General features: G+C 53.0%; 2 protein-coding genes across 5 annotated transcripts in view; one reads left to right on the top strand and one right to left on the bottom strand.

Moving 5' to 3' along the window:
* The window catches only part of NUCB2 (nucleobindin 2), a 68,524-nt gene extending 57,370 nt beyond the window's left edge, over window positions 1-11,154 (bottom strand). The window contains 1 exon segment of the mRNA XM_073659043.1: window positions 10,999-11,154. Within this exon segment, the coding sequence (XP_073515144.1) occupies window positions 10,999-11,007 (9 nt within the window). The 5' untranslated portion in view covers window positions 11,008-11,154.
* PIK3C2A (phosphatidylinositol-4-phosphate 3-kinase catalytic subunit type 2 alpha) overlaps window positions 3,135-18,223 on the top strand; it is a 252,274-nt gene continuing 237,185 nt past the window's right edge. For 3 of the 4 annotated variants that reach the window (XM_073659041.1, XM_073659039.1, XM_073659042.1), the window contains exon 1: window positions 3,135-3,211. The gene's annotated coding sequence lies outside the window, so the exon portion shown is untranslated. Of the gene's footprint in view, window positions 3,212-6,033; window positions 6,124-18,223 lie in introns of those variants that run through there. The other variant, XM_073659040.1, reaches the window with a different exon arrangement.

Raw genomic sequence — 18,223 nt, forward strand, 5'->3', positions numbered from 1 at the left:
CAGAGCAGAGGAGAGAGAGGACGGAGCAGAGCAGAGGAGAGAGAGGACGGGGCAGAGCAGAGGAGAGAGAGGACGGGGCAGAGGAGAGGAGAGAGAGGACGGGGCAGAGGAGAGGAGAGAGAGGACGGGGCAGAGGAGAGGAGAGAGAGGACGGGGCAGAGCAGAGGAGAGAGAGGACGGGGCAGAGCAGAGGAGAGAGAGGACGGGGCAGAGCAGAGGAGAGAGAGGACGGGGCAGGGCAGAGGAGAGAGAGGACGGGGCAGAGCAGAGGAGAGAGAGGACGGGGCAGGGCAGAGGAGAGGAGAGAGAGGACGGGGCAGAGAAGAGGAGAGAGAGGACGGGGCAGAGCAGAGGAGAGAGAGGACGGGGCAGAGCAGAGGAGAGAGAGGACGGGGCAGAGCAGAGGAGAGAGAGGACGGGGCAGAGCAGAGGAGAGAGAGGACGGGGCAGAGCAGAGGAGAGAGAGGACGGGGCAGAGCAGAGGAGAGAGAGGACGGGGCAGAGCAGAGGAGAGAGAGGACGGGGCAGAGCAGAGGAGAGAGAGGACGGAGCAGAGCAGAGGAGAGAGAGGACGGAGCAGAGAAGAGGAGAGAGAGGACGGAGCAGAGAAGAGGAGAGAGAGGACGGAGCAGAGCAGAGGAGAGAGAGGACGGAGCAGAGAAGAGGAGAGAGAGGACGGAGCAGAGCAGAGGAGAGAGAGGACGGGGCAGAGGAGAGGAGAGAGAGGACGGGGCAGAGCAGAGGAGAGAGAGGACGGGGCAGAGCAGAGGAGAGAGAGGACGGGGCAGGGCAGAGGAGAGGAGAGAGAGGACGGGGCAGGGCAGAGGAGAGAGAGGACGGAGCAGAGAAGAGGAGAGAGAGGACGGAGCAGAGAAGAGGAGAGAGAGGACGGGGCAGGGCAGAGGAGAGAGAGGACGGAGCAGAGAAGACAGCGCTTTCCCTCTTGTTACTCACAGACACAATAAGAAATCACTGAAAATCGCCCATCACCCACAAGAAGCAAAACTGGTTCTTTCATCTGGCACAGAAAACCCATCCAGAGGAAGACCCAAGGACCGGGGAGGAGCAGAGACAACAAGATCCTGCAACATGTACCAGACAGAATAAGGAAGAGGAGAGGCAGTGTACAGCATGGAGGAAAAACACAGCATGAGCCTCTGGTGACAAAACCACATGGCTCTCAGTCTACCACGAATCGAACAGACGGAACCGCTACACACAGCAGTATCCGAACCTGCAGTGTATATATACAGGACAGGAGAAGTGGTACTGTGCAGTGTATATATACAGGAGGAGTGGTACTGTGCAGTGTATATATACAGGACAGGAGGAGTGGTACTGTGCAGTGTATATATACAGGACAGGAGGAGTGGTACTGTGCAGTGTATATATACAGGACAGGAGAAGTGGTACTGTGCAGTGTATATATACACAGGAGGAGTGGTACTGTGCAGTGTATATATACAGGAGGAGTGGTACTGTGCAGTGTATATATACAGGACAGGAGAAGTGGTACTGTGCAGTGTATATATACAGGAGGAGTGGTACTGTGCAGTGTATATATACAGGACAGGAGAAGTGGTACTGTGCAGTGTATATACAGGACAGGAGGAGTGGTACTGTGCAGTGTATATATATAGGACAGGAGGAGTGGTGCTGAGAGTAGCAGCTGTCTGTGGAGCTCAAGCACTTCCAGGAGGAGGGTTGTCGTCTGCCTCTCTTCTCCCCAGGGAGAGGCAGGCTTACTGGGAGGCCGGCATGGCTTCCCAGCCTCCTATCCCCCGGTCTATGCCGGCGGGGGAGAAGGAGCCTCAACAACCGGCCCAGGAGGGAGTGAGGAGATCGGGAAGGGTGAGGAAGAATACATCCACCTGCTCCAACCCCGAGACTGTTCACCGCCAGCCCAGAGAGGGAGACCGGGGCACCCCAGGCCCCAGGAACAAGAGCCCAGCAAGATCCTGGGGGGAGATGAGCTCCAGCGAGTCCACAAGTTCCTTCTCCTCCCGAGTGGTCGCCACGTTGCGAGAGTACGAGGACGCCGGCAAAGCACTAACCCAGCTGAAAGAGGAGCTGAGGGAGGCCCGGGTCCTGAACACCCGGGCGTCCAACAAGGAGAGACCCGCGACCTCCCAGAGGGTTAAAGCCCTCAGAGACGAGGTGGTCAGGTTAGTGCTCCTCCGGGAGGGGATTGAGAAAAGCGCAGGTCCCTTCCTGGAGAGGTTTAAGAACCAGCGGCGGTTCTCAGAAATGAAGGGGTTAAACACCTCAGGAGAACCGCCAGCCGGCGTCCTTAGTGAAGAGGAGGAGGAGGATGAAGAGGTGACTGGAGTCTCAGTTGCTGGAGCCAGTGAGGGGCAGAGCCGGAGCTCAAGTGGTCTCCCTGCAGGGCAGAGGACTCCCACAGCAGAGGCTGGAGTGTCGGGGGAGGAGGAGGAAGGAGGACTGCTGAGGGAGATCCGACTGCTGGAGTCTCCAGTGGACCTGACGCGGTTTTCCTTCGGTGAGGACAAACCAGTGGAGGAGACAGGGAAGAGGAAGAAGAAGAAGACCGGAGGAGCTGCACAGGAGGTGGTGAGTTACAAGTATGTACCATTGTCTGATGTTGCGCCTGCCACCTTCTGTTTAAACCCCACCAAATCTAAAGGCACGGGCTCTGCAGTGGGCTCGAGGCAGAGGCAAGGTGGGGAGAGGAGGCGGACGTCCGGCGATGCTGCCATCTGTGCGGGGAACAGTGCAGGGGGCGAGGCTGTGGAGGTACTCACAGCGCCGGGCATAGGGAGTTCTGTGGAGTTTCCCACCCTGCCCTCTGCGGCTAAGCCGGTTATCACCGGGGCTGGGGGGGCAGGGAAGGATGTGAAAAACACATCAGCAAAGAACACTGGGCACACTGCTGCGACAGGGGGGCAGTGTGCCCCAGCGCCCAAAAAGGACACTAAGACCCCAAAGTCTGTGGGTGCAGGGCGGGCAGAGGTGCCGAGAAAACAGTCTGGCCAGAACAAGGACCAAAATGCTGCAGTAGGGGGGCGGGGCGCTCCAGCAGACGACCTGCAGAAAGCCAGCAGCAACCAAAGGGAAACGGGTGTGGTGCTGCAGGGAAAGGAGTCTCTGGGAGTGCTCCCCTCCCCCGGCCCAGCAGGTGTGAGTGCAGAGACACCAGACACAAGGGAGGAAGGAATGGAGGTGACTGTGGAAGGTGCAGAGAACAGCAGAGGTAATGGGGTGACAAGTAAAGAGAATAGAAATAGTGGTGTAGTGAATGATGGGAGTAATGGTGGAGCAGATGATGAGAGTAGTAGGAATGGTGGAATTAGTGGTACAGTGAATGATGATGCAGCAAATGGTGGGGGTAGTGGTGGAATGAATGCTGGGAGTTGTGGGAATGGTGGGAGTTGTGGTGTAGCAAATGTTGGGGGTAGTGGTGTAATGAATGGTGGGAGTAATGGTCCTGCGAATGGTGTGAGTAGTAGTGGAGTGAACGATGGGAGTAATGGTCCTGCGAATGGTGTGAATAGTACTGGAGTGAATGGTGGGAGCAGCACTGGTGTTGGTGGGGGGGAAGTAGGTGCTGGTCCCGCTGCCCCCCCAGCATTGGCGGGGGCTTCAGCCCAAAGCTATTCAGAGGCTGTCAGTGCTGGGGGTAGTAGTGCGCCCTCGTCTGGTGGCCCTGGGGATGGTGACTTGCAACAGCAGCTCCTGGACGCCCTGAGGAGAGGGGAGAGCTCCATCACTGTAGAGGGGAGGGAGGTTGATCTGTCTTTCTGGATAGAGAGACATGGTCTTTCAGCCTTCCGAGATAGAGGGGCAGAGACTGTCTGGTCTCTGCCGACAACGGGGCAGAGGAGTAACCGTAGGAACGTGGTCCGTCTCCAGTGGGTAAGCAAGGATGCCTGTCCTGATAGGTCGAAGGTGGTTGAGCTCCTGCTGGGGATGGGCTTTGCGGCATATGACATCTTTGCCTTGATCCATCCCTATGGGACCTCCTACTTCGATGTCAGCTTCGTGAGACCGGAGGGCCTTGAGCTTTTCTGGTCTCGCCATGAGCTGGCTCGGAGTCGCCCCGAATGGCATGGTCTCTTTCCCCTGGCAATAACTCGCCAAGATTCAGTCAGGAAAGTGACCGTTCTGACTAGTAACGAGTCGCTTTCCTGTATGGACATTACCACCTGGGTGAGTAGATACGGAGAGGTCACCAATATTCCCGAAAAGAATCTGGATGACCATGGTATCTGGTCAGGGGCCTGGACCTTCATGGTGAGATTGAAGGTTTCGGGAAACACTGTTACCCATATCCCCTCCTCAACCTTTTTGGGGAGGGATAGGATCTTGATTTTCTACCGGGGGCAGCCTAAGGTCTGTCACAGGTGCGGTAGCCCCACACACTTCAGTGCGCAGTGTACCACCCAGAAATGCGCACTGTGTGGGGACCTCGGTCATCTTGCTGCTGCCTGTCGCAGGATTAGGTGTAACTTGTGTGGTGACCTCGGTCACCCGTTCAGTCGCTGTCCGCGTTCCTTCGCCAATGCGGTCCTAAAAGCGGCGAGTGTGGGACAGGCGCAAGCCGGGACTAATCTTGCCGGTGAAGGGACCAGTAGGGGCGGGGGAGGCAGGGATCCGGTGAGGAGCAAGCTGCCGCCATCCACCATCAGGCGGCAGGAGAAGCGCCGTGGGGACAGGGGGCAGGGAGTAATGTCCCTAAACTCTGACCCAGGTACTTCACTTGCAGCTGAGGATCCTAAAGACAGTGAATTGAGCGAGGAAGTCAAGAGACTTGAAAGGGAAGAGCGAGAGGACGCCACGTCTTCCCAGGAACCCTCTTCTGGTGACAGTCTAGATGAGGGAGAGGGGGAGTGGTCACAGAAAAAGAAAAAGGGTAACAGGAAAACGGCCAGAGGTAGGAGAAGGACCAGGTCTCGAGCTGCCTCTTTGGAGTGCGACCCCTCTGACTCTCTGGCCATGATCCAAGCGCCATTGGAGGGTTCAGCCGCCCCCCCTCTGGTGGATCTCTCCAACCGGTTCGGGGCTCTCCAGGACCTCCCTCTGGAGGGGGGAAGTGGGGACCCGGGGCCGGAGGTTGCGGACAAGGTGGTTGGGGCTCAGGAGATGGCTGGGTCTTCCTCTCGGGGGGCAAATACAAAGCCCTCTGGGGGGATGACTAACCCAGGACCACCAGACGAGGGCAAGAATCTATGTAAGGAGAGAATGGATGAATCTGTTTGTCTTAAGCGCACTAAAAACCCGTCATTATCAGAGGAAGAGGTTGGGACTGTCAGTGGTGGGAAGAAAAAGGCTATCTAATTCAATCAATCATGATGGCAGCACCCACCCCGTTGACGCTGGCAACTATTAATGTTTGCAGCATAAAGTCAGATGCGGCAAGGTACACGGCCTTTCATTTTCTCGGCCAACTTGACGCCGACATTTTGTTTTTGCAGGAGACCAGGTTGACCGATATATCAACCTTGCATAAAGCAAGGCGGGAGTGGAGGCATGGGCCCTCCTACTGGTCTCTTGCGGCCGAGCCGTATAGCGGGGTGGCGGTCCTTTTTAAGACCGCAGCGGTTGAATGCAGACGAGTGATCGAATTAGAAATGGGGAGATGCTTGATCCTAGATGCCTCCATGGGGGGACAAGAGCTTCGGCTCATTAACATCTATGGTTCCCAGTCCAAGTGGGACCGCAAATGTCTCTTCCTGAAGATCAAACCTTTTTTTATTTTCGAGTCGGCAGGTGGTCTTCGGAGGGGATTTCAACAATGTCACGAGATCCTGTGATAGAGGAGGTTCCGGAGACCGGCTGGCTTATGACTGCGTCGCGTTAAACAGGATAGTGAGTGAGGCTCGCCTGGTGGATGTCCACATCCGGCACAACCCGGGCGACACGGGATTCACCTTTTTTAGAGGTAGTCAGTGCAGGTCTAGGCTAGATAGGTTTTATTTGAAGGAGGAGGCCGTCTCTTCGCCGTTGTCGGTTGTGGAGGTGGAGTTCTCCGATCACTGTTTGATTATGTTTTCTCTCAACGTTACAGAGACTCCTCGGATGGGAAGAGGCTATTGGAAGCTGAATTCATCACTCCTTGAGGAAGAAGCTGTAAGACGGTCTTTTGAGGAATTCTTTCAGAGCCAGGTACCATTGCTGGGCCTAAGTAACACTAAGTCGGAGTGGTGGGAGATGTTCAAACATCGGGTGGCGAGATTCTTCCGGCAGCTCTCGAACCTCAGAAGCCTGAACAGGGATCGCCTGTATCAGAGCCTGAGGAGGAAACTCGAGCATCTTGTCTCGACTGGAGGTAGCCGCGAGGAGATCTCCAGAGTGAAGTCCTTGCTGAAGAGGTGTCAGTACGATAGGCACGCATCTTTGGTTTTCGAGAGGGACTACGGGAAGTACTGCTCGCCCGACCCTTACAGAAACTGTAAGATGTCAGTGAATAGTAAGATAGTGACGGGGCTGGTGGACAGTACGGGGTCCCTGAGAAGGTCCAGATCAGGGATCTTGGAGGTTGTCAGTTCCTACTACTCGCACCTCTTGGGAAGGAGGGAGCTTGATCGTGACGGGATGTCGGCTTTCCTGGCTGAATCTGTTCCTGAGCCAGGGGCTGACCTCTCGCTGGGCGATTTGGCAGAAGCGATCAAAGAAGAGGAAGTGAGACTGGCGATCGATGGGCTTAGGCCCAAAAAGTCGCCAGGTCCGGATGGCTTAACATCCGAGTTCTTTAGGACCTTTAGGGACTCTTTGGTCCCCCTCTTGACTCAGGTGTTTAACGAGTGTCTCTCCTCGGGCACTCTGCCGAGATCATTAAGGAGGTCAGCTTTGATCATTTTGTCAAAGGGTAAGGATCCGTCACGCATTGAGAACTGGCGTCCCATAGCACTTCTCAATGTGGACAGGAAGATTTTGGCTAAGATACTTTTCAACAGGCTGGTGAAGTTTGCACCCCGGCTCCTTTCGGAGGTTCAGCACTGTTGCGTTCCTGGCCGTAGCACTTTTAGTGCTGTTCTAGGTGTCCGAGAGGCCGTGGAGCAAGGCAGGGCGGGCCTCTGGAAGGGGTTCTTGCTGACCCTGGATCAGGCAAAAGCCTTTGATCGGGTTAACCACGAGTACCTCTGGTCCACTCTTTTGAGGTATGGTCTGCCTGGAGGGTTTGTGGACTGGCTTAAGACCTTGTATGCAGGGGCTGAGACTTTCCCTCTGGTGAATGGGTGGATTGGACGACCTTTTGGGGTAGGATCCGGTGTCCGTCAGGGCTGTCCTCTTAGCCCTTCGCTTTACGCGTTTGCGATCGATCCCTTCCTCAGAAGGATCGATTGTAGACCGTTGGCGGGGGTGCGGATGGGCGGGGCGGCGCCGGAGACTATCCTGAGGGTGGTGGCCTACGCGGACGATGTCACCGTCTTTGTTTCTTCGCAAGAGGAGGCAGCAGCGGTGATGTCAGAAGTGGAGCGCTACTCGGAGGCATCCGGGTCCAAGGTCAGCCAGGATAAGTGTGAGAGTCTCTGGCTGGGAGGCGGAGATCCCGGGTTTGATCTTCCGGACACCCTCCCCGAACCCCAAGAACATGCCAAAGTCCTGGGCATCGAATTCGGCCAGGGTGATTACCCCACGAAAAACTGGGAAGGCAGAATCAAAGGTGTCGCCCAAAGAGTGGACCAATGGAGGGGTTGGTCTTTGACCCTGAGGGAAAGGGTTGGCCTGTGCAAAGCTTTCCTGCTCCCCTTGCTAATCTACCTGGGCAGCGTCTGTGTCTTGCCAGAGCCTCTCTGGACACGGGTCTACAGTCTGTTCTTCCAGATGTTATGGGGGAACAGACTGAACCTAGTCAAGCGGGAGGTCACTTACCGCACGAGGAGACTAGGGGGTTTGAATATGGTGAACCCCGTGGTGTTCCTAGTGAACACTTTCTTGAAGGTGAACGTGGCAAACCTCTGGAAAGAGAGGGCTCCTCCGTGGGTATTCTCCTGCAAGGGATGGTTTCAGCCTTTCTTCCAGGAATGGGAGACAGGGGGAAGAGTGAAGGATCTCCGCACACCACACGGGCATCTCCCGGCTTATGTTACCCCGGTTCTGAAAATGATCCGCCGGTGGGGTCTGGGAATGTGGGAGGTGAGGTCCCTCCCGAGGAAACTCCTCGATATGAGGGTCTTGCTTTCTCATTTTCAGAGTCCATTGGCCCTCAAAGACTGCCCAAGTCGGGATCTGGAGGTTGGGTTGAGTTTGTTAAATTCTACCAGGATCCCCGAGAAGTACTGGGACTTGACTTGGCGCTGCTTCCATGGTAAGCTGTATGTGAGGGACAATTTGAAGTACAGGAGCTCCGAGGACAGGAATTGCCCCGTGAGGCTTGTGCTAACGTGCTGGAAAGCATGGAGCACTTCCTGCTTCATTGTCCCTTTAATACAGAGGTGTACAACAGGGTGGGGGCTTCCATTGGTTGGCCGCGGCTGGCTACTCTGTCCTACGCCGGGTGGGCCTATGGAGCGTTCGGAGACCTTGGGAGAAGGGACCGAGACACTTTATTCATAGTCAGCGCAGTGGTGAGGTATTTCACGTGGAACGCACGAGTTTTAGTCTCGACGCAGAGTAAAATCCTCCATGTAGATGAAGTCTGTAGGAACATCCTAGGTGACCTGGTGAAGGTACGTTCTCTGGAGTATGAAGGACTGGGTGCCTGGAGGGCGGCCCGTCTCTGGAGGGGCTTTTCCTTCAGGGTGCCTTAGTCCGGTAGTACTCCTATATCCTGGTGGTGGGCCGATGTCTTTTCACCCTAGATTTTTGTTTTGTATTTCTGTCTCCTGAATAGAAGGTTTGCCGGCATCGAACTTGAGCCTTGGATGGTGAGTGTGTAGGTTGTGTTCTGTATATATTGTATATAATGTATAATAGGGGGTTTTTAGTTAGGTTGGGTGGGGGATTTGGGGGGGGGTCTTCATCAGCGGTGATAAGAGGACTGATCTGGCCTGGTCCAGGCCCCGCCTGGGGAAAAACTTTGGGGCCTGATCCTAGCTCGGAGTAATCCTGAACTTTGTGGCCAGAGCTAGATCAGGGGTGGCGGGATAGTTAGTGTAGGGCTGTGTTTTATGTATATATTAAAAATTACAAAAAAAAAAATATAAAAAAAAAAAAAAAAAAATTGTTCATGTCACTATTGTATATATTGTTATTTTTGTTTTTCTGTGGTGTGAATGAGGTGCGGTAAGGGTGTGACTGTAAGGTCAGGCAGTGGGACCAGTAGGTTAGTGTTAGTTCCCGGTTGTATATACGTTATATTAGGTTTAGTGTTTTATTGTATATAATCTTGTATATAGGACGGTGTGAGCGTTGTGTGGGATTGTATATAGTATGAATGAAGCTGGGCCGGGGGTTTTATAATATTTATTTCCTGTATATATATATATATATATATATATATTCCTGCGGTGATTTATTTTGTTTCTATTTTCTGTGATTTGTCGTCTTGTTTTGTTCTTATGTTCGGTGTCCTGTAATGTATTATTGTTCTGTCATGTACTGTATATACAGGAGGAGTGGTACTGTGCAGTGTATATATACAGGAGGAGTGGTACTGTGCAGTGTATATATACAGGACAGGAGAAGTGGTACTGTGCAGTGTATATATACAGGAGGAGTGGTACTGTGCAGTGTATATATACAGGACAGGAGGAGTGGTACTGTGCAGTGTATATATACAGGACAGGAGGAGTGGTATTGTGCAGTGTATATATACAGGAGGAGTGGTACTGTGCAGTGTATATATACAGGAGGAGTGGTACTGTGCAGTGTATATATACAGGAGGAGTGGTATTGTGCAGTGTATATATACAGGAGGAGTGGTACTGTGCAGTGTATATATACAGGACAGGAGGAGTGGTACTGTGCAGTGTATATATACAGGACAGGAGGAGTGGTATTGTGCAGTGTATATATACAGGAGGAGTGGTACTGTGCAGTGTATATATATACAGGACAGGAGAAGTGGTACTGTGCAGTGTATATATACAGGAGGAGTGGTATTGTGCAGTGTATATATACAGGAGGAGTGGTACTGTGCAGTGTATATATACAGGACAGCAGTGGTACTGTGCAGTGTATATATACAGGACAGGAGGAGTGGTACTGTGCAGTGTATATATACAGGACAGGAGGAGTGGTACTGTGCAGTGTATATATATACAGGACAGGAGGAGTGGTGCTGTGCAGTGTATATATACAGGACAGGAGGAGTGGTACTGTGCAGTGTATGTATACAGGACAGGAGGAGTGGTACTGTGCAGTGTATGTATACAGGAGGAGTGGTACTGTGCAGTGTATATATATACAGGACAGGAGGAGTGGTGCTGTGCAGTGTATATATACAGGACAGGAGGAGTGGTACTGTGCAGTGTATGTATACAGGAGGAGTGGTACTGTGCAGTGTATATATACAGGACAGGAGGAGTGGTACTGTGCAGTGTATGTATACAGGAGGAGTGGTACTGTGCAGTGTATATATACAGGACAGGAGGAGTGGTGCTGTGCAGTGTATATATACAGGACAGGAGGAGTGGTGCTGTGCAGTGTATGTATACAGGAGGAGTGGTACTGTGCAGTGTATATATATACAGGACAGGAGAAGTGGTACTGTGCAGTGTATATATACAGGAGGAGTGGTATTGTGCAGTGTATATATACAGGAGGAGTGGTATTGTGCAGTGTATATATACAGGAGCAGTGGTACTGTGCAGTGTATATATACAGGACAGCAGTGGTACTGTGCAGTGTATATATACAGGACAGGAGGAGTGGTACTGTGCAGTGTATATATATACAGGACAGGAGGAGTGGTACTGTGCAGTGTATATATACAGGACAGGAGGAGTGGTACTGTGCAGTGTATATATACAGGACAGGAGGAGTGGTACTGTGCAGTGTATGTATACAGGAGGAGTTGTACTGTGCCGTGTATATACGTCACGCACGCTCAGCACCGCCCGGTCCCGGCTCACTCCCCGGCGCCCTCGGCCTCACCTCGTTCATCCTCCGGGCTCCGCTGTCCTTCGATTTCCCAGCAGCAAACCGATGCCCCGCCCACTGCACGGTGCTGACACGCCCACGCACGCTGACTCACAGCGTTTCCGTGGGAATAAGAACCGCCCCTCCCGTACTGATTGGTTCAGGCGGCCGATAATAAGAAAACCTGGAAAATATTTGATTGGACGAACAATGTAGGCGGAGCTATAGTTATATCTGACCTCGGATAACGTGGCGCTCCACACAGCTAAAGACTTTCAGTTACCTAGCAACCAGCTGTCGTCTGCTCCCGGTTACCAGGCAACAAGACACGACAGCTTCCCTGACAGCCTGTATACCCCACCATCCCTATATACACCTGTATACTCCACCACCCCTATATACACCTGTATCCTCCACCACCTCTATATACACCTGTATCCTCCACCACCCCTATATACACCTGTATCCTCCACCACCCCTATATACACCTATATCCTCCACCACCCCTATATACACCTATATCCTCCACCACCCCTATATACACCTATATCCCCCACCACCCCTATATACACCTGTATACTCCACCACCCCTATATACACCTGATAACTCCACCACCCCTATATACACCTATATCCTCCACCACCCCTATATACACCTATATCCTCCACCACCCCTATATACACCTGTATCCTCCACCACCCCTATATACACCTATATCCTCCACCACCCCTATATACACCTGTATCCTCCACCACCCCTATATACACCTATATCCTCCACCACCCCTATATACACCTATATCCTCCACCACCCCTATATACACCTGTATCCCCACCACCCCTATATACACCTGTATCCCCACCACCCCTATATACACCTATATCCCCACCACCCCTATATACACCTATATCCACCACCACCCCTATATACACCTGTATCCCCACCACCCCTATATACACCTGTATCCCCACCACCCCTATATACACCTATATCCTCCACCACCCCTATATACACCTATATCCCCCACCACCCCTATATACACCTGTATACCCCACCATCCCTATATACACCTGTATACTCCACCACCCCTATATACACCTATATCCTCCACCACCCCTATATACACCTATATCCCCCACCACCCCTATATACACCTGTATCCCCCACCACCCCTATATACACCTGTATCCTCCACCACCCCTATATACACCTGTATCCTCCACCACCCCTATATACACCTTTATCCTCCACCACCTCTATATACACCTGTATCCTCCACCACCCCTATATACACCTGTATCCTCCACCACCCCTATATACACCTGTATCCTCCACCACCCCTATATACACCTGTATCCTCCACCACCCCTATGTACACCTGTATCCTCCACCACCCCTATATACACCTGTATCCTCCACCACCCCTATATACACCTGTATCCTCCACCACCCCTATATACACCTGTATCTTCCACCACCCCTATATACACCTGTATCCCCCACCACCCCTATATACACCTGTATCCCCCACCACCCCTATGTACACCTGTATCCCCCACCACCCCTCTATACACCTGTATCCTCCACTACCCCTCTATACACCTGTATCCCCCACCACCCCTCTATACACCTGTATCCTACACCACCCCTCTATACACCTGTATCCTACACCACCCCTCTATACACCTGTATCTTCCACCACCCCTATATACACCTGTATTCTCCACCACCTCTATATACACCTATATCCCCCACCACCCCTATGTACACCTGTATACCCCACCATCCCTATATACACCTGTATTCTCCACCACCTCTATATACACCTATATCCTCCACCACCCCTATGTACACCTGTATCCTCCACCACCCCTCTATACACCTGTATCCTCCACCACCCCTCTATACACCTGTATCCTCCACCACCCCTCTATACACCTGTATCCTCCACCACCCCTATATACACCTGTATCCCCCACCACCCCTCTATACACCTGTATCCTCCACCACCCCTCTATACACCTGTATCCTCCACCACCCCTCTATACACCTGTATCCTCCACCACCCCTATATACACCTGTATCCCCCACCACCCCTATATACACCTGTATCCCCCACCACCCCTATATACATGTTGGGGGGCACTCACTTCACCGGGTCAATTAAAGCACACAAGCCACGTTTTTCCAGTAAACTAAAGTCCAGCAGTTTATTACACGTCATAAACTGCTTATAACATCGTCCATCTCAGTGGCTCGCAGGAATGTTACACATGTAATGTCCTAGAGCCTTTCCAGTGACAGATATGCCCGCTTGGCTTTAGATACAGACTTCAGCAAGGTACAACATCAATGTCCATATAAAGAACCATTTTACCTTTGCCGGGTCTTAGCTGCTTCTCTCAGCTCTGTTCTGCCACAGCTGTGGCTTTAAGGCTTCCCAGCCGTGGTCTCCAAGCCACGTGCCTTCCAGGGCTACTGCGTTCCAAACACAGGGATCTAGCCTCTTGCCTCCCCAGGCCTCTCTGTTCCAGCCCCTCCAGGCTAATGGTGTCCCACACACAGGGATCAGGCCTCATGCCTTTCACACCTGTTTCTAAAACTACCAGGGTTTATATATCAGTCTGTGCACATAGGACCTGTGATGATGTCACAGTCATGTGATCAGTCACCTGAGGGGAGGTACATGGTCAGCCAGAACACATACCCTGGACATTTTAGCAATGCAGCAAGCCGCTGCATTACATATCCCCCCTCTGTTCAAACTAGTGGGGTTGAACACATAATATACACAATCACATTATAACCCACGGTTCACAAAGAGACCATGTACTTGACACTTGCGTTGTCCAGCCCCTGGAACATTAGTCATCAACATTAGCCCGTTCCTTAGGAACCTGCTATCTGTCATTGTCACTAACTTCGTCAAGTCACATTTACGAGTCATAACCTTGTCAGACCTCCCCCGCTACCAGCGGTCAATACAGCAGTGTGACTCACATGCCCTGGTATCTAAGGTCCGGTCCGACTCTGTACGGTCTCGTACTCTATTGGGTCGTTTGTATGGGCCTCTCAGACCTGAGTTACTGGAGGTCTCACTACCTCTAAACCCATGCCCACTATCCTCAGGACATCTTGAAAGGTCCCTAACTTCTACTGTAGCCGTCCTATTATTTGAAGGGCCGTTTCTCTGTCTGGTCTCACAATTTATAGACGGCTGCCATCTTCTGCTGCTCAGATGATGCTGTCTTTCCACTCGCAGTCTGGCGAGATTCAACTGTTCTACCTCTCGCAGGTCGGTCACTCGGTACTCCATCAGCATGCGTATATATGCAAGATTTTCTTCAGTTCCTGCAGCGGAGAATGACACTATGCCGTCTTCATCTGGTATCCAGTCCTGACGATCACGTGGACTGCTTACTCTCATCACACCAGACTTCTTTACCATCATTTGCATGGTTCGGCCATTTCTCCCAATGAGCTTTCTTACCAGAGCCTGAGGCACCCGGATGACTTCTTCCCGCAGACTGTGAGCTTTTCTCATAAGCTCCAGTTGTCTAACAGCTTGTTCCGTCTTCAACCGGAGAAACCGCTTCGTGCGAATACATCGCCAATGTATGTCACTTAGGATCACCACCCTCTTCACTGTGAGTTCGGTCGTGGACAGGACCACCAGCTGTTTAGCTTCTGAGGCCGAGTACACCTTACAGGCTCCCACGGCCTTCTTAAACGCTTCATGCACGGACTCACTGGTGCATTTGTGTCACCCTGGCCTGGATGCCACAAATGTTTAATAAAGCTGTGTCTGAGAGCAAGGGGGAGGTTCCATGGTTAGGGACCATTAGCATGCAATACCTCCTGTCCCAGGCCAGTAGGGGAAGCAGGCTGCCCCTATAAAAGCTGGAACTGGGGGCAGGGTTAGGGAGAACTGGACGACCTGTCTCTGAAGTGAGAGGTGTCCCAGAGAAGGGAGAGTCAGTTCAGCTGTAGCTGAGGAGGTCGTGTGGCAGTAGCGGAGCCACGAGCCAGGGACGGAAGGCGAGGTGAGCCTGTCCTGTCTGAGATAGAAACTGATCTACCGGACTTTGGTGTCCGAGGCTGTTAGGATTCCAAGTCCTACAACAAATAACCAGCCCGCAGGGGATTGTATGTCCCTTGGCCTAAGAAGCCCGGAGGTTCCGCCACAGCAGAAGGGACCAGCAAAGCTGCACCAGGCCAAGAGTAGAAAGGGACCCAAGTTGCAAGCCATACGGGCGAGAAGACACGGCGAGCTCAGGAACGTGGGCTGTTACACCACGAAGAGGGAAATAGCCAGAAAGAGCGCAGAGAGCACGGTAGGCCTTCACCTTCACCCTGACCAGGAGGGCTTCCCACTTGTTCTCAGACATCCAGGCCCCCTCCTAGCCGGGACTGTTTTTGGGTCGTCTCACCTGTTCCAATAAAGTCCCTGAACCGTTCAAGAGGTCTCCGTTTCCTGGCTATTGCGATCGGAATCATCCCCTCCATCATCCACTTACACCGCCCTGGGCCTACACTCCTCCCGTGGGGAGTTATACTACTCAGTGCTGCACACTTACACCTGCCCCAGCGGTCTGCTCTGCAGCGGCGGTTATCCCTGACCGCAATCCACGGGTGGCGTAGTCGGAACTTCCCATACATATATCAAAAGACGGTTCCCCTTTAAGCCTGACACCCTGAGCACGGGACAGGGTCGCCACTACTACTCCCCATTCGCATCCAGAGGCCCGGCCCTGAGCACCCCATGGCCCAGGGGGCGAGTCAGCTTTCCGGCGTAGTCGGCAGGATTATGACCAACCCGCCACAAACGTGTATTGCGTGCCTGGAAAAGACTTCATACTTACCTGAAAAAGAGGTTTCCCGCCATCCGGAGCCATTTCCCGCCATCTTCAGCCGTTTCCCGCCATCCTCAGCCGTGTTCCCGCCATCGGACGCCATCTTCAGGACGCCGCGCGGGAAGAAGAGGGGCGTGGACGTCCAAACCGCGCGAGACCTGAAGCCCCGCCCTACGCACCGACGCTGCTCAAGGTCCTGGAAGGAGTGAGAGCGACGCTGACGTCACCAGGACGCAACGCAAGGTCCTCCCCCGGAGCAGCACCAGTGGAGCCGCGGCCTATGGAAGAGGATCAACGGAAGGTAGGCCACGCTTAACTAGGGGGGAGGAAGATGACGGATGCGGAGGGGCCTTCTACCACCTGCGTAGTTGCAGCAGCGGTGATGCCGTTCTCCATGCCCTACATCCCCGGAGCAGCCTGGCTGCCCCAATACTCAGGGGAATCCCATACCTTAACTGACTTTAAAGAAAGACTGCACAGTTTATTTAAAGTTTATCCCCTGACAGAAGAACAGAAAGTGAGCATTCTGACGGGGCAGCTAACCGGTGCAGCCCAGCGGGAAGTGAAATCATGGTCAGATGAGGAGAAAAGGACTGTGAAGGGTATTCTGGCCCGGCTGCGGAGTACCTTTGACACCCGTACCTCAGCAGAGATCAAAATGCGGTTCTATGGCTGTAAACAGCGGGCACAGGACAGCATCAGAGACTATGCCCTAAATTTGCAGGAAGCATTGAGAGCCATCAAACAAGCTGACCCTGGCAGCGTGCAGGATACAGATAAGCTACTAACAGAACAGTTCATAGAAGGTCTGCTGTCTAGCGCCCACAGAACCCAGCTGCGCCTCATGTTCTTTCAGAACCCTGGTCTAACCTTTGCCCAATTCAAGGATAGGGCCATAAGGGTGCTTCGTGAACCTGCACCAAGTGGCGCTATAAACCCCCTGCGCCCTGCTCTCACCTACCACCAGGAGGCGGCGCCCTCTTCTATGGACTCTGTGGGGGCCGATGCACGGGCCCTGAACCAAGCCCCGTCGAAAGATCTGCACCACCAAGTCCAGGAGCTGACCAGGAGCGTCTCGGCGTTGACCAGGACCGTCCAGGCGTTACAAGTGGACCCGTCAAGACCCATCGAGTTGGCTTCAAGTCCGGAGGATGTCCCGTGGCGTCGACAGAGGAGGACCCTGTCGTTCCGAGGGAGGCCCACAGACCGCTACGCAGAGGATGGACAGCCCATTTGCCATCGATGCAGCCAGCCCGGACACATTTCCAGGTACTGTAATTTAAACGGGTCCAACCTGGGGCAGAGGGCCAACCCCCAGGCATAAGATCACCAGGCCCTTACAATTGGCGTAATAAGTACGTCGAGGGGCGCCCGGTTTTACCTGTGGTGCTGGACGGTATCCCCATGAGCGCCTTGCTGGATACCGGGTCGCAAGTAACTACTATCCCTTATGTACTTTTTAAGCAGTATTGGACTGATGCTGATATAACACGGTATCCAGACAATGACTTGAGTATCATCGCCAGTAATGCCTTGCCCGTGCCGCAGATGGGGTTCAAGGAGATGACCATTAAGATTGGTAAAGTTGAACTGTCGGCACAGGGGGTGATTATTGTGGACATTGACCATCGTGAAAGTCACCCTAAAATAACTGTGGGTACTAACGTGATTGAAAATTGTCTTTCAGAGGTAATTGTAATTCTACAACAGGTGGTGGTGAATGCTCGTTCCAGCCAACAGAGAGTCCTCAACAAAGAGATAAAAGCCCTCATGAGACGGCAGCAGGTAGAACTGTCTGGTGGTGAGATCGGTAGCTTAAGAATGAGTGACCCATTCCCCATTTCCATGCCTCCCAAAAGTGAAATGATGATCTGGTGTCAGACTGCAATCGGGTTGAGAGGTAGAGACTACCAAGCCATGGTAGAACCCGTGTACTCAGACAGCAGGTCCACCATTTTGACAGCCCGGGGGGTGGTTGATGTCCGTCATGGGAGGGTACCCGTTCGCATTCTCAACATTGGGGAGAGGGAGGTACACTTACCCAGGTACGCTACACTTGCCAAACTGTTTGCTGTTGAACACAAAGCTATCAGGGCCGTGGAACCTTTGCCTCCATCTCCACAGGCGGAGGGTAATGGCTCCCAGAAACAAAAGGAGGACTGGTGCCAGAAACTCCATGTGGGTGCTGACTCCACTCCCCTGCACCAAAAACAAGGACTCTACCGGGTGGTTCAGGAGTACGAGAGAATCTTTAGTAAGCACGCGCTAGACTTCGGCAGAGTGAAAGGGGTAGAACACCACATCCCCATGGGTAGCCACCCACCAATAAAAGAGAGACACAGGCCTGTACCCCCTGCACACTATCAGAACGCAAAGGGCATGCTGA

This window comes from Phyllobates terribilis, unplaced genomic scaffold (genome assembly GCF_046119375.1).
Source record: "Phyllobates terribilis strain yellow unplaced genomic scaffold, ASM4611937v1 Scaffold_13__5_contigs__length_258822181, whole genome shotgun sequence".
Classification (NCBI taxonomy): domain Eukaryota; kingdom Metazoa; phylum Chordata; class Amphibia; order Anura; family Dendrobatidae; genus Phyllobates; species Phyllobates terribilis.